The sequence below is a fragment of the Mesoplodon bidens genome (assembly GCF_964165515.1).
Source record: "Mesoplodon bidens genome assembly, chromosome: 14".
NCBI classification, from domain to species: Eukaryota; Metazoa; Chordata; class Mammalia; order Artiodactyla; family Ziphiidae; genus Mesoplodon; species Mesoplodon bidens.
Genome location: NC_138170.1, coordinates 66396387 through 66420975, shown reverse-complemented (window position 1 = coordinate 66420975; position 24589 = coordinate 66396387). Strand labels below are relative to the sequence as shown.

General features: G+C 39.6%; 1 protein-coding gene across 1 annotated transcript in view; it reads left to right on the top strand.

The window, feature by feature from the left end:
- WDR43 (WD repeat domain 43) overlaps positions 1 to 24589 on the top strand; it is a 50404-nt gene that overhangs the window by 3034 nt on the left and 22781 nt on the right. Inside the window, exons 2-5 of the mRNA XM_081253803.1 lie at positions 4226 to 4363; positions 8545 to 8666; positions 20617 to 20737; positions 21505 to 21644. Coding sequence (XP_081109929.1) covers positions 4226 to 4363; positions 8545 to 8666; positions 20617 to 20737; positions 21505 to 21644 — 521 coding nt within the window. The remainder of the gene's footprint in view (positions 1 to 4225; positions 4364 to 8544; positions 8667 to 20616; positions 20738 to 21504; positions 21645 to 24589) is intronic.

Here is a 24589-nt window from a genome sequence, read left to right as displayed (position 1 = left end):
TGATATGCCAGAGGCACACAGTAAGTGGCTGAGCTACCCAGGAACTGACCCTGCTATTTCATTGCTTCTTTAAGATCCAAACTTTTCAATTTTTCCTTCTCTAACTGCTGTGGAGCCCTGAAGAAACAGACTGGCTACCACAATAAATGCATTTATGTTACTTTGCTGTCACTGCAGTTAAAATGACCCCATATAGCTTAGTGCTTATTAAAGGAAGCACATGGCATTTCAGGCATTGGACAGGGCAAGCACAGTAGCATTAAGGATGTTTCTAGGAAAAATCTGAGCATCCCCAGTCCTAACCCTTAGGGACGCAGCACAATCCAGTTGTGTTCCTGTATAATGCTCTGTCTTAAGATCTCTCCAGTGTTTAAACTTCAGAAGGCTATGGTTTGCCTAATAAATCTTATTGGCAGAAATAGAAGTTCCTGTGTATTAGAATTTGTTTTTGATGTAAATACTGTATGTAATTATATGTAAAATGCACACATTTTGTTCATTGTTACCCATGAAACTTAGACATTTGCCAGAGTAAGTGACAGTAAGATAGGCCGAGAAATGGCATAGGAGACTAATTGCAGAGTGAAACTTGAAACTTTGCCATAATTTTCAGTGACTAGAGGTCAGTATTTTTCAAAAATAGGTTTTGAACCTAGTGGATTGTGAAATATATTCAGTGGGTTGTGACAGCAATACAAAGATGAAGTAGACAATATTAGAGTGTATTTTGCATGGTAAAGGGTAAGTTTTTTGGTGAAATTTGTTTCGGCTACATACACATGTTTTTATGAGTGTGTGTATTGGCTTTCCACGTAAACTCTTTTCTTACTCTGGGATCTTAGTCTAAAGAGTCAGGGCTTAATTGATCAAAATCAGACTTCTCATCACCTGGATGTGCTTTTTCTCTCTGTCTTCACTTCATTTGTACTATGCCTTGCTTTTATAAATCATGCACATTTAGACTCACTCAGCCTTCTGATTGCCTTCTAGATCAAATACTGCTTTCTTGAGACTGCTCTTGGCATTTATTGCTTAGCTTGGTCAGCCCTTCACATTGGAAAAGACTCTTTAGTCTACGTAATAGACCAAATCCTTTTGGTCTTCGTTCCAGGTATTTTCTGGAACTCAGATTTTCTTTTTTTCTTTCTTTTTTTCGGTCACGCCACAAGGCTTGTGGGATTTTTGTCCCCTGACCAGGGATTGAACCTGGGCCCCTGCAGTGAAAGTGCCAGGGTCCTAACCACTTGACCTCCAGGGAATTCCCTGGAACTCAGATTTTCTGATCACAGATATATGAACTAAATTTTTAGCCTACCCTTTCCATTACTTTATATATTTACACATGTAATTAATGTGCACATGACATGAAACAAAGCAGTATGACTAAGACATTAAAGAAGAAATACAGACAGTTCAGATATACCGTGTCTGTAATGCAGAGCAGAGCATGACTTATGTCATAGAGAAAGAAGAGGTGTTTGTGGAGAGATCATATTTGAGGTGGACCTTGAAGCAAGGATCGATTTTTAACCAAATTGATAATTGAGACGGATAGAAAAAGGCCCCTCCCAAAAGAGGAAAAAGCAAATGGGAACGTATTCGTGATTAGGGAGTGCAGTGTAAGGATGGAATTGGAAATAAGACTGGAAAAGGTGGTTTGGAGGCAAATTGTGGATGCTTTTGAATGCCAAACAGGTTGTGTGTGTGTGTGTGTGTGTGTGTGTGTGTGTGTGTGTGTGTGTGTGTGTGTGTGTGTGTGTGTGTGTGTGTGTGTGTGTGTGTGTGTGTGTGTGTGTGTGTGTGTGTGTGTGTGTGTGTGTGAGAGAGAGAGAGAGAGAGAGAGAGAGAGAGAGAGAGAGAGAGAGAGAGAGAGAGAGAGAGAGAGAGAGAGAGAGAGACGCGGGCCTCCCACTGCTGTGGCCTCTCCCGTTGCGGAGCACAGGCTCCGGACGCGCAGGCCCAGCGGCCATGGCTCACGGGCCCAACCGCTCCGCGGCATGTGGGATCCTCCGGGACTGGGGCACGAACCCTCGTCCCCGGCATTGGCAGGCGGACTCTCAACCACTACACCACCAGGGAAGCCCTACCAAACAGTTTTTTTGATGTACTCTTCTCTGGGGAGTCATTGAAATTTTTGATCACAGAAATAACAGGTTCTGATAGAAAATGCCAACAAAAGTCTGTCATAATCTATAATCATCAGTACCACTAAACTCTTGGTTTCAGAAATATTTAGTAATGGGGTAATAGTTAAAATACTAGATTTCACTAAAATGCACATTGGTTATATAAACTTCTTATCTGGTTGATGTCTTACTTTTTTGGACATGCACATCCTGCTGAATGGGAAGTTATTTTTAAAAGGATCATCCAACTCGGAGAAAACATACATGAGTCATTAGTTCTTTGAGGTTAATTAATTGGATTATTTAGGTTTAGACCAGTGATCCTCAAAATTGGGCATAGATTCTGTGATACTCCTACCACTAGCCTCTGCTTGCTTCTCCTAAAAATAGAGGTTTTGCTGATAGGGAAATCAGGGCTTTGAATATGTTAACGTTTAATTTCTAAAATTTCTTTGTGCTTTTTAATGCAAATTCACATCTGCAGAAAAACATACATATTTGGACCAGCCTATGTTTCATACGTTAGAAACCTCATTGTAGATATAATTTTAATTTGATTTGGGGAAAACCAAGAATAGAAGAAATACTCTCTAGAATCTTTCAGAGGAGAGTTTTCTGATGAGGTAGTAGTAGGTTGGTATAATTTCCTCTGTTGTCCTTGTCTGAAATAGGTGTTTGTGTCCATAAGCTTATGCAGAAACCACATTTGCCCTCTGGAATCATTCAGAGGTGGCTTTAGAAATTCATGTAACTGAAGGTGGGGCCTAGGACACTTCCTGACTAAGAATGTTACTGAGGGGACCATCAGACGTTTTTATACTTCGGCTATTAATTGTGACTTCTCTTTTGAGTTTATTAATGTAGATACATTTCTCAGGACTTGCAAAATGTTCACTTTTTCTGTATTTAAAGTTATCTTATTTTTTGTTAAATCTTTTAACTTTTTGTTGACTTAGAGCGTCCAATGAATCAAATTCTTCAAAAGTAACATCTCTAGAGGATAACTAAGAGAAAATAAAAGGAAAATGCCTTATAAATCTGCTCCTTGATTTTCTTTATGCCCTGGTAACATCGTAGTTTTCATTAGTGGTTTTCTGGGTTGGGCAGATTTTATGTATCCTGGGCTGCTTTTTTGTGCTGTGGAGCAAAGATCTTCCACTATGGAGAAAATGTTCTCTTTTCTGTAATATTGGTCTCTTTTACACTAAAAGAATGGATTTCTCAGAACTTCTTTATGCTAAAACATAGGCTAGCAAGCTTTAATTTTAAAAAATTATAAACATATGGAAGAAAAGTTCCAAAATTATAAATTATTATTCAGCATTATAAACTCTAAAGTAGTACTCTATAGTTGTGATCAATTGGTTGTCTTTCTGACGGATAGACAGGAGCTGTTCGTTTCATTTTTTGAATTAAATCAAAGAAGTCTTGGTCTGTTTGACACTAGATTGAAACTTGTGCCTCTTAAGTCATTAGAATCACGAAGACAACATGGAACTTTCATACTGACCCTTAAAGAGTCATTGGAGCAACTTCTCTAGTGTGTGCTTTGCACTGCTGTACGAGTTACAACCATTTTTTGACTCTTAAGTGAGGTAATTGTATGTTTATAACTATAAAAACATTTGAGTCCCTTTTCCTGAAAATGAAGCCAGAATGCAAGGGAAGCTTTTGGGGGAGGGGGAAAGCATTGGCTGCTTGTGTATGGATCTGTAATCTCTTTGCGTTGGAGTGGAGGCTTCACTTTGACCTGTTGGGAATGGTTGGTTTCCGAGAAGTGGAAGCAGCATTGAGGCTGTTTGGACCTGTTAAGAGTAGAATACTACCAAGAGCATACTCAGTTATCCTATTTGCCTTCCTTTCAGAGAGGTAGGAGATGGGGACAGAGTATTATGAGTTCTTTCCATTGGAGTAATTATTTTCCAAGTAGTGAGAAAGAAATAATCTGAGAGCAAATCACATCTCCACTTTAAAAAAAAAATATTTCTTAGAAGCAGTCACATTCATTTGTGGGCTAGTGGGCATTTGCATTTATGCATTAATGATGTTTCAGTGTTTGAAATAATAAAGTAAAAAATTGTTTTTTCTCTTTTTTCCAGGAAGGTCCACAGAGGAAAAAAAGGAAATCAGAAGCTATAGGGACAAGTAACCAGGTTGATTTGTTGGCTCTTGGTACAGCAGTTGGTAGTATTTTATTATACAGTACAGTAAAAGGAGAATTACACAGTAAATTGATAGTAAGTATGTGTGTGTGTGTGTGTGTGTGTGTGTGTATTTTATATAAAAGAGAGATGACGGGAAACTGATTAGAGATTTATTAAAAACTAAGCAGCTTAGGATATGCTATAGGATCTGCAGTATGGGAGCATTTTTCTGCCCTTTCCATATTTAAAATTTTGAACCGTAATATTTGTTAAAGCTGTGATAGGTAACTTAGTCATTATTATAAGTCAGGATATGAAGAGTGTGAAGAACTATTGACTAGGCTTAAAATAAGAAAGGGTAGAAAGAATTCTGAGTATCACAGACAGCAGCTGCAGAAGGAGCGCACCACCTCCAGGGCTAGGGAACGAGGGAGGTGGTGGAATTGTTGCTGAAACTCAGACCTTTGAGAAGCAGGTATTGCTCTCTGTGCTGATGTCTTTTGCGGGAGAGTGGCCCCATAGACTTGCGGTCCAGACCTCTGAGGAGGGGGTTTTAGCTGACGGCTGGTGTCTCTCAAGGCAACTGATGAGACTGTCTCTCCAGGTGTTGAAAAAACTGCATATTGGGTTCAGCTGCTGCCAAAAGGATTGCCGCTGCTGGGGTGAAGAAATGTTGGGGTGATGCAAACTGGGAGACAGGAAGGAACACCTCCATTGTTCCTCCTCCAGACTTGTCTCCCTCCTGCACCCTTATTGGGGGAGCCTACTAACGATCCAGCTGGCAAAGCAGAAATGGGATTTGCAGAGTCCCAGCCCCAGCATCCAGAGCAGAGAAGTGAGGGCTTGGTGCTGCAAGACAGTAACTTAACTGGCATAATGTATTTCAGACAGTGTCTACTACAGTATGTTTTTGGTGTTCACTTAACTCCTATCTGTATATAGGAATGCTTTCTGTATATATGAATAAAGAATGTTTTTTCTTTTAAGTAACATCTATCCATAGACAATTTGGAACTACCTGAAGTTGAAAAGGGAAAACAATTATACCTAAGTTTATCACCGAGAGATCCTCTTTTGATAGATTGCATATTTCTTTGCTTTATGCATATGTTCAAAAAATACAGTTGGGTTCTGTCTGTTCATCTATTTTGTATTCTGATATTTTCCATTAAATTACAACATGAGTAGTTTTCATATTTGTCGAGAACTAGTTAAACATTTTTAGTGACTGCATAAAATCCTGTAAATGGGGTAGTCCATTGGTGGTTTAACTGTTACTGACCATTTAGATGGTTTCCGATTTTTTTGTGATAAAACTCTTTTCTTCTTACACGGGTTCCCAGAATTACTAACCTGTAATTAATGAGTCAAAGGTATGAGTGTTAAGCCTTTTTATACATAGTATAACAATTTTCTGAAAGTTTTCCTGATTTGTACTTGTGTCAGCAGTGGAAGGACGGTACGTGTATTTCAGTAGTGTTTTTGCCATCATTGATTATTCCATTAAAACAGCAGTAAGGCTAACAAAAAACCCCAGCTAATTTGATAGGTGAAAATTTTTATCTGATTTTTAAATCTGCATTTAAAAATATATCACTTGTTGGGACTTACGTGGTGGGGCAGTGGTTAAGAATCCACCTGCCAATGCAGGGGACACGGCTTCGAGCCCTGGTCCAGGAAGATCCCATGTGCCGCAGAGCAACTAAGCCTGTGCACCGCAACTACTGAGCCTGCGCTCTGGAGCCTGTGAGCCACAACTACTGAGCCCGCATGCCACAACTACTGAAGCCCACGTGCCTAGAGCCCGTGCTCTGCAACAAGAGAAGCCACCGCAATGAGAAGCCCGCACACAGCAACGAAGAGTAGCCCCCGCTCGCTGCAACTAGAGAAAGCCCGCGCACAGCAATGAAGACCTAACGCAGCCAAAAATAAATAAATAAATAAATTTAAAAATAAAAATAAAAGGGCTTCCCTGGTGGCGCAGTGGTTGAGAGTCCGCCTGCCGATGCAGGGGACACGGGTTCGTGCCCCGGTCCGGGAAGATCCCACATGCCGCGGAGCGGCTGGGCCCGTGAGCCATGGCCGCTGAGCCTGTGCGTCTGGAGCCTGTGCTCCGTAACGGGAGAGGCCACAACAGTGAGAGGCCCGTGTACCACAAAAAAATAAAAAAATAAAAATAAAAATACATCACTTGTTTTTATATTAAAGATTATAAAAATAATATACAACTGAAAAAAATTTAAAGCATTCAGAGGTATATGTAAAGGAAATCTCCCTTTATTCCTCCTTCCTCCGAGTTGAGTGGGGTCCTCATGTGGGCTTTTACCCCACTATAGTTTGGGTCTCATCCTTTGATTTGGTCAGTTTTCTGTGGTCAGTAGGTACCTAGTATCTGGTGCACTGTGATAGCTACTTTACTCAGTTACTCTGGCTGCAGACATGATGCTGATGGAGCCTAGAACTCCTTTTTAGATCAGTTTGATACCTCCCAGGATTATATATAAATCTTTAACAGGGAATGAGTTTATTAGAAAGGAACCAAGAGGGTCAGGGCAAGGAGTGTTGGGATGATGTGGTGAGGTAGAAAGGGCCCAGGCTTTGGAACTAGTGTATCCTGAGGTTGAATCCTGCTAGTTATATGATCAAGGATAAGTAGTATAACTTCTCATCTCTTCAGTATTATATAACCTACGTTGCATGACTTTGAGATTTAGACATAATTATATATTGAAAGTGCCTAGTATAGTGCCTGGCGTGTAATTGGTATTGGGTAAATGTTTGTTGAATGAGTAACTAATGGATGAGTGGACACTTGCTAGATGGCTTTCCAAAAAGGTACGCTAGCCCCTAGCAACGTATGATAGTGCCCTGTAATCTTACCAGGGTGGATATAATCTAAACAAATTGGTAGATGAACAGACTGAAAATGTTACTTTGTTTTGCTTAGTATCTCCTGAATTACTATTAAAAATTTTCTTACTGAATTCTTTCTATGGAATTTATCTGTTCATACCCTTTGTTCAGTTCTTTGTGTGTGTGGCTATAATGTAGGACTTAGTTCTTTGAGTAGATAGCTGATAGGAAGGAGGGAAGTAACTGAACTTAGTAGTTAAAAATATTTTTCTCTTGGATTTCCCTGGTGGCGCAGTGGTTAAGAATCCGCCTGCCAATGCAGGGGACACGGGTTCGAGCGCTAGTCCGCGAAGATCCCACGTGCCACGGAGCAGCTAAGCCCGTGTGCCACAACTACGGAAACTGTGTTCTAGAGCCTGCGAGCCACAACTACTGAAAGCCCACTCTCCTAGATCCCATGCTCCGCAACAAGAGAAGCTACCGCAATGAGAAGCCCGCGCTCCGCAACGGAGAGCAGACCCTGCTCACCGCAACTAGAGAAAGCCTGCGCACGGCAACAAAGACCCAACGCAGCTAAAAAATAAATAAATTTATTTTTAAAAATTTTTCTTTTGAGGTGGGAGCAATCTGTATGATAGAGGTAGTGATTTTGAGTTTTAACTTTTATGCTTAGATATGTACACAGTGGTGACTCATTGTATGTATATTTAATGTGAATTCAGATGGAAAGAATGAAAACAATAATTGCTCACAGTGTAGGTGATTTAGCACCTTAATTCTGCTGAATGAGCTTGTCCTGGAATGTGTGTGAGACGGGAGACTTGAATTTGCTCTTTCCCAGTTGATGTCTCCATTCCTGTGTGCCTCTGAGTGAGCGAGCATCTTGCTGTGCTGAGTATGTTTAAAGTTTCATTCATATGGTATGAGCTGCAACACAAGGAAACATTTAGTGTTTCCCTGAAGGAACATTGATTTTTAAAGTTGAGAGATTTGGTATAAAGGGATTTTCAAGGATAGTTTTAACTAGACATGATTTTAAACCCTTTAAGATTTGACTTTATTAGTTCACTCAAGTGTCCCAAACTTTTTGCCACTGTACATGAAGCATTTTATCATGCTTAGTGCTGGCATTCCTGTCAAAAGCAGGTGGCATTTAGGACTAGTGTCCTTTGACTTATGATGTAGAAGTATGTTTTTCCAGCAGAGGAGAAGGGAAAGTTAACATTTGATAAAGTTATAGAAGATTTATCTCATTTTTGATATTGGAAATGGATAGATGCATTTTAGTTAGGTTAATGGGTAGGCTTTTTTAGTTAGGTTAAGGCCTAACATTTTAGTTAAGTGTTTAGTAATGATTCTAGGGTGCATATTGTCATATCAGATGAGCTTTATTTTTATTTTAATTTTTTTTAAATCTGCAGAGTGGTGGACATGACAACAAAGTCAATTGCATACAGTGGCATCAAGACAATGGCTGTTTGTATAGTTGTTCAGATGATAAACATATTGTGGAATGGAACACACAGACGTGCAAAGTAAAGTGGTGAGTAACATTGATGGTTCTGGGGTAACTTGGTTACTGTTTGGGAATGCATTAGAGTTTGACAAATCTTGATGTAAGTAAAGTTTGATATTGGACACAGTGGGGAATGTAGACACTAGTAAGGTTATAGACTGTTCTCAAGGAACATTTAATCAAATTGGACATGGAAGATGTTAACACATAAAAGTTAGATAATGGTACAAGAGTAAAATAACTGCACAAGAGATGCCATGAGGTAGCAAGTAATTACTGGTCAGATGATTAGGATAGTGTTGGGAAGGCCTGGTGGAAGAGAAGGGTTTTCACCTGGGTCTTCTAGGAGAGGTAAGATTTGGAAAGAAGAGGGTGGGAGGATCCTCTTGAGGGTGGGGAAAGGAAGGTGGGGTGGGGATGTGGTAGGAACAAAGGCTAGGAGAAAGGGAAGTTAAAGATTTGCTTGGAACCCAGTAGAGGAATTTAGAGGAGGCCCATATTAGGGAATAATGGTTGGTGGAGGATATGAGCCAAAGTATCTTATAAGAGAGTCTGGCCTTAAGTGTCATAGATAAAAATCTCAGACAACTCTTCTAGTTCAAGCACCTAATCCTGTGATTGACTGCATAGTAGATGCTCAGTGAATGTGGGCAGTTGAATGCGGTTGAACTTACGTGGATGAGGACCCTAAGGAGGATAATGATGCCCATGGTCTTACAGCTAATAAGTGGCAGGGGAGTTCTAATCTTGCTGTCTTGAGTTCTGGCACAGTGGTTTTCTACTGTAGTCAGACTTCTTTTGTGGAGTTTTAGATTCTGTTTGGTAAGCATGAGACACTGAAGGTCAATGTCTTGGGAACAGAGTAACCAAAATAATGCTTTAGGAAGAAAATTTGCCAGCACTGTGTAAAATATATGGGAAGGAGCTAGTGCAGAGGCAGAGGAGCTAGATCCTGGGTGGTGGTTTTAATAGTCCGGGCGTAGGATGGTAAGAGTGGGAAGAATGGAAAAGGTACCAACCAAGAAGAATCTTGGGTAGGATTGGGGGAGGGGGTGCTATTGAGTGAAGAAAGGAGTTAAATAAAATGTAACTAAGTTTTCAGCTTTCTGAACTTACTAGGTGTCTAGTGGTGCAGTTAATAGAAACTCAGAAGAGGGAAGTGGTTTTAGAGTTTTTAAGCAAATTGAGTTTGAAATAACACATGAAAGGCAAGACCCAGCAGAAGGGGTGGTGATAGAGGCTTAGAATTTTAAGGAGGGTTTGGGGCTGGAGGTGCAGAGAATAATCATTTGCCTAGAGGTTCAGTAAGTGCATTCCATTTACCTGCGGTGGTAGTTTCCATACTCACAGTTGTAAAGAGACGCCTGTGGAGATTCTCATCCACTAGGTCAAGGGTGGGGCCCATGCAGCTGTACTTTCTAAATGCTGTCTGGATGAGAGTTCACCAAGCCACATCCTTCACATACGGACTAATAATGTTCAAGGCACCGTTCAACATATACACAGTATTGTATTTGTAACACTGCGAGGTGGTCTCCATCCCTGTTTTATAGTTAAGAAATAGGTTGAATCACAGCATGAGCTTTCATCCAAACTGTGCTGTCTCATATAATATTTTGTTTCCACTTTCATTCTTGGCATTCTTACGCTATAGGTAACTGATTTTATTTTCCATTTTAGGTATTATCTGTTGATTTCCTACTATGGAAGATGAGGATTTAGCTCTTAGCCTCTACCTTTTTCTGTCCCCATTTTCCCGATGTTGTAATGTCACACTTTGATTAAGTAGTATTCTTTGTTCACATTATGCCTACTTAAATATTGTTACAGATGAGACTTGGACTGTACTGTTTATATTATCTTTTGGCACAAAATTTTGCTTTTCTTGGGGTTTATAATTGCTTTATTGTTCATTTGCTTAGTTTTGTATATACCTCATTAGTTCAGTCTCATTCCTGCAGTAGTGTAAATCTCATTTATTTTCAGACACATCAGTTAATCAATCAGTTATTTAATCTTTGGAGGCGTCCCTCCAGTTTCATTTATTTCTTGGAGGACTTCTCTGCCTTCTTCCAGTGATAATCCTGAGATTTCCTTTCATCATCTTGAAAATTCTCTTGTCAGATGGAGCCTCTGTTTCCTGGATCCCATTTTTCTCTTTGTTGGTTTATTCCTTTTTTTTGGTGACACACAAATTGGTAGCTTCCTGGAAGACAAGCAAAATCTCAATAAATTTACCATCCATGTCTTCCAGTGTCTTTATTCTATCCTCACAGTTGATTGATAATTTGAAGATACAGACTTTTGGGTTGGAAATAATTCCCCTCAGGATTTTTTTTAAATTAATTATTTATTTATTTTTGGCTGCGTTGGGTCTTTGTTGCCACGTGCAGACTTTCTCTAGTTGGCAGCGAGCAGGGGGTTACTCTTCGTTGCGGTGCACAGGCTTCTCATTGCAGTGGCTTCTCTTGTTGTGGAGCACGGGCTTCAGGCGCTTGGGCTTCAGTAGTTGTGGCTCGCAGGCTCTAGAGCACAGGCTCAGTAGTTGTGGCGCATGGGCTTAGTTGCTGCTCTGCATGTGGGATCTTCCCGGACCAGAGCTCGAACCCATGTCCCCTGCATCGGCAGGGGGATTCTTAACCACTGCGCCACCAGGGCAGCCCTCCCCTCAGGATTTTGAAGCATTGGTTCGTTGGTTTTTTGGCTTTGTTCATTATTTTTATAATTTAAAATATCCTGTGCTTTTCTTTCTTCGGTCAGTGAATTATGTTGGCACTTGAGGGACCATTTAGCCTGGGAATTCATGTTCTGCCTTCTTCTCATACTGTGTATTTGATAATTCCTTCTCTTTTCTTTGATTTTTCTCTTATACTACATACTGTTATTTAGGTGTTATATCTCCTGGACTAATCCTTTTGGTTTCTTACCTTATTTTCATTTTCTCTTTTGTCTTTTTCTTCTGTTATCTGGGAAATTGCTTCAATTTCACCTTCTAAATCTTGTATTGAATTTTTAAGTTTCTCTAATTAAATTTTTAACTTCTGGGAGCTATTTTTCATTCTTTGAGTATTTCTTTTTTGTTGCCTCATGCTTCTGTCATGTGTATAATATTTTCTAACTCTCTGAAGATATTATAGGATTTAAACTTTTTTACTTTTCGTCATCTCCCTCTTGAGAATGTGTTTTGATTTTTGTTTGATTTTGGTTTCTTTCATGTTAAAGGCATTCTTCAAGTGACTGGAGATCCTTGGCTGCCTGTTGGTTTTCGAAAATGAAACATTGAAAAGCTGATTGGAAAGCCATTGTGGATGTGTGGCTCTGTTGCTGGGCTTCATTTGTAGAGTGATTGGGAGGCCTTCAGTATCAGGATGTGTAGGTCATTCCTCTGGAACCTGTCACATTTCCCAGAGAGGAATCTTCTGATCTAGTGCTTTTCAAGCTTTAATGTGCACATATGTTATGTGTGTTTACAGATCTGATTTAGTAGGTCTAGGTTGGGGCTTGGGAATTCTAACAAGTTCCCAGTTTCTGCTGATGGAGGAGGGTTACACAAGTAACAGGGGACAGGGGTGTGGTGGTGTTGGCTCTGTGCTGGCCTTTTCAGTGCTCAGTGGTGAAATAGATTGAGGAAGCTTGTCAGGATGGTGATCATGTCTTTTTTTTAAAAGTGTGTCAATTCAGTGAGTAGATGCTGAATAAGGAATACAGGTGAGTGTTGAAGCTTGGGGAATTGGTGAGAAATTGTCAAGAATGTTAGGAACCAATGAGGGTAAAGGAAAAGTTCTCATACATTATTGTTGCATTTCCTTGATTATTGGTGAGGTTGGGTGTTTTCATGTTTATTGACCAGTTGTATTTCTTCTATGAATTGCTTATTTATATATCCTTTGTCTATTTTTTTTTTTTTTCTTTTTTTTTTTTTTTGCGGTATGCGGGCCTCTCACTCTTGTGGCCTCTCCCGTTGCGGAGCACAGGCTCCGGACGCGCAGGCCCAGCGGCCATGGCTCACGGGCCCAGCCGCTCCGCGGCATATGGGATCCTCCCAGACCGGGGCACGAACCCGTATCCCCTGCATCGGCAGGCGGACTCTCAACCACTGCGCCACCAGGGAGGCCCCCTTTGTCTATTTTTATTTTGAGTTTTTTTTTAAACTCAAGGAGTTTCTTGAATATAAAGAGCTATTTATGTATTCTGAGTATTAATTCTTTGCCTATATATTTTTTTCTTTTTTTTAATAGATCTTTATTGGAGTATAATTACTTCACAATACTGTGTTAGCTTCTGTTGCACAACAAAGTGAATCAGCCGTATACGTACACACGTCCCCATATCCCCTCCCTCTTGAGCCTCCCTCCCATCCTCCCTATCTCACTCCTCTAGGTCATCACAAAGCACCTAGCCGATCTCCCTGTGCTATGCGGCTGCTTCCCACCAGCCAACTCTTTTACATTCGGTCGTGTATGTGTGTCGATGCTACTCTCACTTCGCCCCGGCTTCCCCCTCCCCCCACCCCATGTCCTCAAGTCCATTTTCTGTGTCTATCTATCTATTCCTTCCCTGCAACTAGGTTCATCAGTACAACTTTTTTTTAGATTCCATATATATGCATTAGCATACGGTATTTGTTTTTCTCTTTCTGACTTACTTCACTCTGTATGAGAGACTCTAGGTCCATCCACCTCACTACAGATAACTCAATTTGGTTTCTTTTTATGGCTGAGTCTTTACCCATTCATCTGTCGATGGACATTTAGGTTGGTTCCATGTCCTGGCTATGGTAAATAGTGCTGCAGTGAACATTGTGGTACACGTCTCTTTTTGAATTTGGTTTTCTCAGGGTATATGCCCAGTAGTGGGATTGCTGGGTCATATGGTAGTTCTATTTTTAGTTTTTTAAGAAACCTCCATAGTGTTTTCCATAATGGTTGTATCAGTTTACATCCCCACCAACAGTGCAGGAGGGTTCCCTTTTCACCACACCCTTTCCAGCATTTATTGTTTCTAGATTTTTTGATAATGTCCATTCTGGCTAGCATGAGGTGATACCTCATTGTAGTTTTGATTTGCACTTCTCTAATAATTAGTGATGTTGAGAATCTTTTCATGTGCCTCTTGGCCATCTGTATGTCTTCCTTGGTGAAATGTCTATTTAGGTCTTCTGCCCATTTTTTAACTGGACTGTTTGTTTTTTTGATTTTGAGCTCCATGAGCTGTTTGTATATTTTGGATATTAATCCCTTGTCCGTTGTTTCATTTGCAAATATTTTCTCCATTCTGAGCGTTGTCTTTTTGTCTTGTTCATGGTTTCCTTTGCTGTGCAAAAGCTTTTAAGTTTAATTTAAAGTCCCATTTGTTTATTTTTGTTTTTATTTCCATTACCCTAGGAGATTGGTCAAAAAAGAACTTGCTGTGGCTCACTTCAGCGTGTTTTTCCTATGTTTTCCTCTAATAGTTTTATAGTGTCTGGTATTACATTTAAGTCTTTAATCCATTTGGAGTTTATTTTTGTGTATTGTGTTAGGTAGTGTTCTAATTTCATTCTTTTACATGAAGCTGTCTAGTTTTCCCAGCACCGCTTATTGAAGAGGCTGTCTTTTCTCCATTGTGTGTTCTTACCTCCTTCGTTGTAAATTAGGTGCCCATATGTGCATGGTTTTATCTCTAGGCATTCCGTCTTGTACCATTGATCTATATTTCTGTTTTTGTGTCAGTACCATACTGTTTTGATTACTGTAGCTTTGTGGTGTAGTTTGAAGTTGGGTAGGCTCATTCCTCCAACTCCATTTTTCTTTCTCAAGATTGCTTTGGCTATTCATTGTCTTTTGTGTTTCCATACAAATTGTAAAATTTTTTGTTTTAATTCTGTGAAGAATGCCATTGGTAGTTTGATAGGGATTTGCACTGAATCTGTAGATTGCTTTAGGTAGTATAGTCATTTTCACAGTATTGATTCTTCAAATCCAAGGACATGGTATATTTCTCCATCTGTTTATGTCATCTTTGATTTCTTTCGTCAGTGTTTTATAGTTTTCTGAGTACAAGTTTTTCGCCTCCTTAGGCAGGTTTATTCCTCAGTATTTTATTATTTTTGTTGCAGTGGTAAATGGGAGTGTTACCTTACTTTCTCTTCCTGGTATTTTGTTGTTGGTTTAGAGGAATGCAAGAGATTTCTGTGCATTTATTTTGTATCCTGCCACCTTACCAAATTCATTGATTAGTTATAGTTCTAGTAGTTTTCTGGTGCCATCTTTAGGACTTTCTATGTATAGTATCATGTCATTGGCAAACAGTGACAGTTTTACTTCTTTTCCAATTTGTATTCCTTTTATTTCTTTTTCTTCTCTGATTGCCATGGCTAGGCAATGGCATGCCAAAACTATGTTGAATAAGAGTGGCGAGAGTGGACATCCTTGTCTTGTTCCTGATCTTAGTGGTCGCTTTCAGTTTTTCACCATTGACTGTGATGCTTTCTGTGGGTTTGTCTTATGTGGCCTTTATTATATTGAGGTAGGTTCCTCTATGCCCATTTTCTGGAGAGTTTATCATAAATCGGTGTTGAATTTTGTCAGAAGCTTTTTCTGCATCTATTGAGATGACCATATGGTTTTTATTCTTTAATTTGTTAATGTGGTGTATCACATTGATTGATTTGCGTGTATTGACGAATCCTTTCATCCCTGGGATAAATCCCACTTGATCATGGTGTATGATCCTTTTTTAATGTGCTGTTGGATTCTCTTTGCTAGTATTGTGTTCAGGATTTTTGCATCTATGTTCATCGGTGATACTGGTCTGTAGTTTTCTTTTTTTGTAGTATCTTTGTCTGGTTTTGGTATCAGGATGATGGTGGCCTCATAGAATGAGTTTGGGAGTGTTGCTTCCTCTGCAGTTTTTTGGAAGTGTTTGAGAAGGATGGGTGTTAGCTCTTCTGTAAATGTTTGATAGAATTCACCTGTGAAGCCATTTGATCCTGGACTTTTGTTTGTTGGAAGATTTTTAATTACGCTTCAATTTCATTACTTGTGATAGGTCTGTGTAGATGTTCTAATTCTTCCTGGTTCAGTCTTGGAAAATTGCACCTTTCCAAGAATTTGTCCATTTCTTCATGGTTGTCCGTTTTATTGGCATATAGTTGTTTGTAGTAGTCTCTTATAATCCTTTGTATTTCTGCAGTACAGTTGTGATTTTTCCTTTTTCATTTCTAATTTTATTGATTTGCATCTTCTCCCTTTTTTTCTTGATGAGTCTGGCTAAGGGTTTGTCAATTTTGTTTATCTTCTCATAGAACCAGGTTTTAGTTTTATTGATCTTTGCTATTGTTTTCTTTGATTCTATTTCATTTATTTCTGCCCTGATCTTTATGATTTCTTTCCTTCTACTGACTTTAGGTTTTCTTTGTTTTTCTTTCTCTAGTTGTTTTAAGTGTGGGGTTAGATTATTTGAGATTTTTCTTGTTTCTTGAGGTGAGATTGTATTGCTATAACCTTCCCTCTTAGAACTGCTTTTGCTGTGCCCCATAGGTTTTGCGTCGTCGTGTTTTCGTTGTTATTTGTTTCCATGTTTTTTTTTTTTATTTCTGATTTGATTTCTTCAGTGATCTCTTGGTTATTTAGTAGCGCACTGTTTAGCCTCCATGTATTTGTGTTGTTTACAGTTATTTTCCTGTAATTGATTTCCAGTCTCATAGCATTGTGGTCAGAAAAGATACTGTATATGATTTCAATTTTCTTAAATTTTCTGAGGCTTGATTTGTGACCCAAGATGTGATCTATCCTGGAGAATGTTCCATGTGCACATGAGAAGAAAGTGTATTCTGCCACTTTTGGGTGGAATGTTTTATAAATATCAATTGGATCTATCTGGTTCATTGTGTCATTTAAAGCATGTGTTTCCTTATGTATTTTCTGTTTGGATGATCTGTCCATTGGTGTAAGTGGGGTGTTAAAGTCCCCTACTGTTACTTGTTACTGTCAGTTTCTCCTTTCATGGTTGTTAGCATTTGCCTTATATACTGAGGTGCCCCTATATGTTGGGTGCATAAACATTTATAACTGTTATATCTTCTTCTTGGATTGATCCTTTGATCATTATGTAGTGTCCCTTCTTATCTTTTTAACAGTCTTTATTTTAGAGTCTATTTTATCTGATATGAGTATTGCTACTCCAGCTTTCTTTTGATTTCCATTTGCATGGAATATCTTTTTTCATCCCTTCACTTTCAGTCTGTATGTGTCCCTTGGTCTGAAGTGGGTCTCTTGTAGACAGCATATATATGGGTCTTGTTTTGTATCCATTCAGCCAGTCTGTGTCTTTTGGTTGGGGCATTTAATCCATTTACATTCAAGGTTATTATCGATACGTATGTTCCTATTACCATTTTCTTAATTGTTTTGCATTTGTTTTTGTGGGTCTTCTTCTCCTGTGTTTCCTGCTTAGAGAACTTTCTTTAGCGTTTGTTGTAAAGCTGCTTTGGTGGTGCTGAATTCTTTTACCTTTTGCTTGTCTGAAAAGCTCTTGACTTCTCCATTGAATCTGAATGAGATCCTTGCTGGGTAGAGTAATCTTAGCTGTAGGATTTTCTCTTTCATCACTTTAAGTATTTCCTGCCACTCCTTTGTGGCCTGCAGCGATTCCACTGAAAAATCAGCTGATAACCTTATGGGGATTCCTTTGTATGTTATTTTTTGTTTTTCCCTTGGTGCTTTTAATATTTTATTCTTTGAATTTAATTTTGTTAGTTTGATTACTGTGTGTCTTGGTTTGTTTTTCCTAGGGTTTATCCTGTATGGGACTCCCTGTGCTTCCTGGACTTGGGTGACTATTTCCTTTCCCATGCTAGGGAAGTTTTCCACTATAATCTCTTCAAATAATTTCTCAGACCCTTTCTTTTTCTCTTCTTCTTCTGGGACCCCTATAATTCGAATGTTGGTGAGTTTAGTGTTGTCCCAGAGGTCTCTGAAATTGTCTTCAGTTCTTTCATTCTCTTTTCTTTATTCTGCTCCTCGACAGTTATTTCTACCATTTTGTCTTCCAGCTCACTTATTCGTTCTTCTGCCTCGGTTATTCTGTTATTGATTCCTTCTAGTGTAGTCTTCATTTCAGCTATTATATTGTTCATCTCTGTTTGTTTGTGTTTTAGTTTTCTAGATCTTTGTTATAAACATTTCTTGTATTTTCTCTGTCTGTGCCTCCATTCTGTTTCTGAGATTCCAGGTCATCTTTACTATCATTACTCTGAACGCTTTCCCAGGTAGCTTGCTTATTTCCTCTTCATTTATTTGGTCTTGTAGGTTTTTACTTGCTCCTTCATCTGTGACTTTTTTTTTTTTTTTTTTTTTATGAGTGGGATTGTGTTCCTGTCTTACTGGTTGTTGGGCCTGAGGTTTCCAACTCTGGGGTTTGTAGGCTATTGGGTAGAGCTGGGTCTTGATGTTGAGATGAGGAGCTCTATGAGACTTCACTCCAATGAATATTCCCTGGGGTCTGAGGTTCTCTGTTAGTCCAGTGGTTAAGATTTGGAGCTCCCACCGCAGGAACTTCGGCCTGACCCCAGGCTCGTGAACGAAGATTCTGCAAGCTGCCTGGGGTGGCAAAAAGCAAAAAAAGGGAACAATAACAAAGTTAAAAATAAAATTAGACTAGGAAACTAACAGTTATGTTAGAAAGAATATAAAAGATGAATCAACAACCAGAAGGGACATCAATACCATGGTAGTAAAAAGAAGGAGGAGGGAAAAAGAAAGGGGTGGGAGGAAGGCCTTGGCTGTGGAGGGCGGGGCCTAAGCAAGGGCAGGGTTTGGGTGCTGGGTGGGGCCAATACTCAGGTCCCACTGGGCTGAAAAAGGCCCTGGGAGCTATGGGGGTTGGGGCTTGGCCTCAGAGGGCAGGGGACCTCATCTGCCAGCCCAGCAGGCCTCCTGGGCTCAAGTGGGCAGGACACACGCCCTCCTCTCCTCTCCTGCTCTTCTGGTCTGGGAAGGCCCCTCCCACCTGCCTCTCCTGTTCTCCCCTCAGCCTCCTTCCTATGCCCCCAAGGACCCAGGAGACCTAGAGGGGGCTTTGGAGGTGGGAGTACCAGCCTGGGAGCTCAGCAGATTCCTCTGCCCGAGTGGGCCAGGCGATCGCCTTCCGCTCCTCTCTGGCTCTTCCCCGAGAGTCCCTCCCCCCTGCCTCTTGCTCCCCCCGGCCTCAGGGGTGCCGATCCTCTCTGGCCTCCACTTCTCCCCCACCCAGTCCCACTGCGTCCTACCGGTTCACCTTGGGGTTCCTCCCTTCTCCTTGGGTGTTAGAGTCCCCCACCAGCGGCCAGCAGGCACCCTAGTTGTGGGGAGAAGCTAACTCCATGTCTTCCCACACAGCCATCTTGACTCCTCCTCCACACTTAACTCTTTGCCTGTATATTTTTGATTTTTTTCTCCTAGCCTTTTGCTTTTAATTTTATGACTTATTTTGTGGTACAGAGTTTTATTTAATTAAACTTGATTATTTTTTTCCTATGTGACTCTTTGTTTGTAATTGCTTTGGAAGGCTTTTCCTAACCCCATGATTATAAAAACTTTCTCGTAAGTATTTTTTTAATACTTATTTTTAATCAGTTAGTTTTGGTTTAATTTATTAAGTTTAGTGTGTATGTAATATAAGACAGGAATCTAATTTTGTTTTTCCAAATGAGTAATTTGACATATTCCAGTGTGACTGGCAGAGCAATATGTTTTCTTCCACTTTAGAAGTAACTTTTTTTCGTAAGAAGATTGCTCCTGTTACTTCTGTTTGTTGTTTCTTTTTTTAAAATTAATTTATTTTTGGCTACATTGGTTCTTTGTTGCTGCACATGGGCTTTCTCTAGTTGCAGCGAGCAGGGGATAGTCTTCGTTGCGGTGCCTGGCTTCTCACTGTGGTGGCTTCTCGTTGTATAGCATGGGCTCTAGGCACATGGGCTTCAGTAGTTGTGGCTCAGAGGCTCTAGAGCGCAGGCTCAGTAGTTGTGGTGCACAGGCTTAGTTGCTTCATGGCATGTGGGATCTTCCTGGACCAGGGCTTGAACCCGTGTCCCCTGAATTGGTAGGCGGATTCTTAACCACTGTGCCACCAGGGAAGCCCTGCTACTGTTACTTCTTGATTTTATAAGTGAGTAGCCAAGCCAGGCTACTTGTTGCTTATAAATAGCATTAACGTATGCAACAGTCTGCAAAGACTCTTGCTGTTAATCATATTTGTGGTATTAGAAAGGGATCATTATACCTAATTTACTTTATCAGCTAGGGGCATGTATTTGTGGATTTGGGGTAGAAATAATCTTTTTGTACTGTAGGTTGAGAGATCGTTTGTGTTACTAAGTAAATTAAATTCTCAACCTTCCAGAGAATGCAGGAACTATGGAGGGGATAGGATGGGTTTGTAGAGGTCCAGCCAGCATGGTAGTTTCCTGGGCATTAACAGGATCACCTCATGGATCACTGGAAACACAACTACCCATTTTACATTCTTATAACTCTTATTAACCCATTTCTTGGAACCTCTTAAGATTCTCTGTCCTATTGGGGCGGCATTACCTTGGTGATATGTGCAAGGTTGGTTACCTGAGTCAAGATGTTAGGGAATGCAGTTTGGCATAGAACCTTGAGTGGTATTTTTTTTTTTTTCTCTCCAGTTGTGGAAAGCTGGGGCTACTCTTTGTTGTGGTGCATGGGCTTGTCATTGCGGTGGCTTCTCTTATTGTAGAGCATGGGCTCTAGGCGCGCGGGCTTCAGTAGTTGTGGCGCATGGGCTTAGTTGCTCCGTGGCATGTGGGATCTTCCTGGACCAGGGCTCGAACCCATGTCCCTCGCATTGGCACGCGGATTCGTAACCACTGCGCCACCAGGGAAGCCCCTTTAGTGGTATTTTTAATGCCTAGTTTGCCTTTTGTTTTCTTTTTGCTTTGAGTAAAGTTTCCTCCCCATTCATTGAGATGTTTTTATTTCTCTTCACATTACAGCAAATGGAAAGGTGATAATAGCAGCGTCAGTTCCCTGTGTATCAGCCCAGATGGAAAGATGTTGCTTTCAGCTGGTCGAACAATCAAACTATGGGTTTTGGAGACCAAAGAAGTCTACAGAGTGAGTGAATCAAATTAGTTGTAAGCATAACAGTTGTCTAGAGTAAGTATGGAGAAAGGCAGAAGTCTGAGCCAAAGAATATTGTTTTAAGAATACAGATGTGTTATTTTCAAGCATATGAAATAGTACAATTAATAGACAAAAGTAGTCCTCCAAATCTGTTAAATAGATGAGACATGTCCTTTTTGCATGCATTGGAAGAATGAATGTGAATGGAAAATGAAATGAGTGGAATTTGAATTAAGTATCTTACTCTCTTCAATAATAATATAATTATATAATAACGATAGTAATTTTTTATTTCTAGCTTGCATCCAGCATTTGGTATATTACTGTATTTAGCTGTGGAGATTTAGAATCACATTTTGCGTGTGCTCAGGGGTTACTGAACTTTTGGTGCTGTGATGATGCCTCAAAATTGTGGTTTCGACTCACTGAGAGTAACATGAAGACCTACAATTCCTTGGCTGTGTCTGAGCACCCAGGCACCCCTTTTAAAATGGATAGAATGAAGTGAATCTTTAACACACATATGGAAGAAGTAAAGATTGTGGGGTAGGCTCACGGGAGTTGGAAGGGACAGCTTTAATGTTCAGGTTTTTTTGGATGGAGTTTTTTAAAGTGAGAGGAATATAGCACAAATAACCTTAGTAGTCTGGAGCTCTGATTTCAGATATGTATCATGTATATTGTTTATGATACATATGAACTCTTAATTTTTGTTACTGCTTTACATCCTCTCCTAAATGAGATTTAACTTTCTCTAGCACTTCACGGGACATGCAACGCCGGTTTCATCACTTATGTTCACTACTATCAGACCTCCTAATGAGAGCCAACCCTTTGATGGAATTACAGGTCTTTATTTCTTATCTGGAGCAGTACATGACCGGTTACTTAATGTCTGGTATGTAGTCTTTTGGATTTTGGGAGGTAACATTGCCTTGAAAGAATCGGTCATAGCTTATATGGTTAATGTAAATGATGAATATGAGATTTGCTTTATTGTATTTAATGTTAGATTTATTTTATATTGACTTGTAATGAGGAATTGAGCCTGTCTAAAAATCAGATCTTTATGAGAAAAATTTAAGAGCATTACATAATAGAACTTCCTCCATGCTTGTTTAGAGATACAATGGGCTGAATATTTTTGTGACTGGGCAATTTAAAAACCTTTAAAAAAATTTTTTTAGGAAAATCTCTGATTTTGTTGAAAGACATGACTATCTGGGTTAGTGCAGTAATGCCTATTTGATGGTTTACTGAGGACATTAAATTCCTTGGTTGTGTCTGAGAATTCCCAGTAGCCTTTCCTTGCAGTGGTTGCTGTCACTAATTCCCTTTGAAGCTACTTTTGAAAGTAAAAATCAATTTGGTATTGAAGAGCCATCAAAAAGTTTTTAAATTTAAGAAATAATAAGAAATTTCTTGGATTTTATAACGTCATCTAATGGTGAAATTAACTTTTTTTCTTTTACCTGATGTTCATGGACAGAATACAGAGAGATTTTAAAAATAGAAGTAGTTTCTTATCCTAATGATCAGTTAGTTGAGCATGCTCTTGACCATATAAAGTTACTGTAAATTTATACCAAATAATACTCAGAAATGAGACTCATCAAATATGTATTTCTTAAAGTAGTCGTGTGGGGAAGGGTTCATGTCAGTCTGGAGGTGGACCTCTGTTCACCTTATTTTGGTTCTAGAGGGTTTATCCCTAACATAAGAAATTAGTACTCTTAATTTTCTTCTAGACACAAAAATACTGAAAGACTGTTTACTGGTAAATGTATAAAGTCTCACTAGTTAATAAAAAGAAACTGATCTTGAATCATGTTTGTAAGTCACGCTTGTTACTCTGTTACTCAGTCTTTATTTTAATTTTTTAAATTTGTGCCCAGATTTTTTAAACAGCTTCACTGAGGTATAATTGACATAATAAATGGTACGTACTTAAAGCAAAAGCATAATTAAGTTTTTACATATGTATACGAATGTGAGATTATTACCACAGTCAAAACAGTGGCCACCTGCATTGCTCCCAAGAGTTTCCTCGTATCCCTTTGTAATCCCCCTCCCCACCTCAGTCTACAGGCTTGTTGACATGTTTGGGATATTACAGATAAAGTTGTTAAGGACACTTGTGTACAAGTCTTTGTACAGACTTATGATTCATTTCTCTTGGGTAACTACCTAGGAGTATAATGGCTGCATCTTACGATAGGTGTATATCTAACTTTTTTAAAAACTGCCAAATTTTTTCCAGAGTGGTTGTACCATTTTACATTCCCACCAGCTATGCGTAAGAGTGCTGATTCCTTCACATCTTCACCAACACTTTATGGTCATTTAATTTCAGCCATTCTGATAAGTGTGTAGTGGTATCTCAGTGTGGTTTTAAGTTGCATTTTCCTAATGACTGTTGATGTTGAGAATCTTTTAAGTACTTATTTGCTATCTGGATATGTTCCTTGACAAAGTGTGTGTTCAAATATTTTGACCTGGACTTCCCTGGTGGCGTGGCGGTTGGGAGTCCGACTGCTGATGCAGGGGACGTGGGTTCGTGCCCCGGTCCGGGAGGATCTCACATGCCGCAGAGTGGCTGGGCCCGTGAGCCATGGCCGCTGAGCCTGCGCGTCTGGAGCCTGTGCTCCGCAACAGGAGAGGCCACAGCGGGGAGAGGCCCGTGTACCGCCAAAAAAAAAAAAAAAAAAATTGGCCTATTTTCTGCTGGGTTGTTTGTATTCTCACTGAGTTTTGAGAGTTCTTTGTATATTCTGAATATAAATCAATTATTAGGTATATGCTTTACAAATATTTTCTCCTAGTCTGTGGCTTGTCTTTTTTTGAAACGAAGCAGTTTTTAATTTTGATGAAGTACAGATCATGTTTTGAAGTCTTTGTTTAACGCAAGGTCACAAAAGTGTTCTGGAAGTTTTTTAGTTTTAGGTCTTGTGTTTATTTGGTTCTGTGATCTGTTTTGAGTTAATTTGTGTATATGGTTCAAGGAACGGATTGGGGTTCTTGGGTTTGTTTTTTTGTTTTTTGGATATCCAGTGGTCCCAGTACTATCTCCAGTGAATTGGTGCCGCATATATACACGTTGAGTCAGTTGCCTGGTATTTGCAGTAGTCATGTTGTATGAAGTCCTCAGGAGCACTGATTCAGCGATACTGAACTCTTACTCCTTGGAGAAACACCAGGGTTTGGTTTCTGCAAGCCTCTGGTTACAACATTTTTGTCATCTAATTAATACATAACCTTGTTTTATGTGTATTTCTGTTTAAAGATACCATAGTTTATTTATATACATACACACACACACACATAGCTGATTAACTTACGTCAGAACAGAGTTTATCGAACTTAAACATTTTCTCCATAAGCATATCACAGCCTTTTTACTCTTAGGGACACTAGACCGCACTTCAGAATTATACTTGGGGGCCATTTTAAATAGTGAAATCACCAACCAAAAGCATAAAAGCAAAAATGTGGCACTAAATAGGCTGTAAAAAGAATACTTAGTATGAAAGCTGAAATAAAAAGGCAGAGCATAGCCTTGTTAAACCTCATGAGCATTGGGCTGCTCATATGCTTCACTGCTCTATGTATACCTGTTAAAGACCATGAAATCACCACAAATAGTGATTTTGGGGTCTACAAATAAATTTTAGCAAGTAGGCAAATTCTCAAAGAATCAACCAGTAGTGAGGATCATTTATCTATCTATCTATTTATCTGTATTTCTGGGCTCTGTTTTCTCAGTATTGCTATGATGTTAATTCTCCTCAAATTAATCTATAGATTCAATGTGAATCCAGTCAAAATCCCAGCAATCTGATTTTA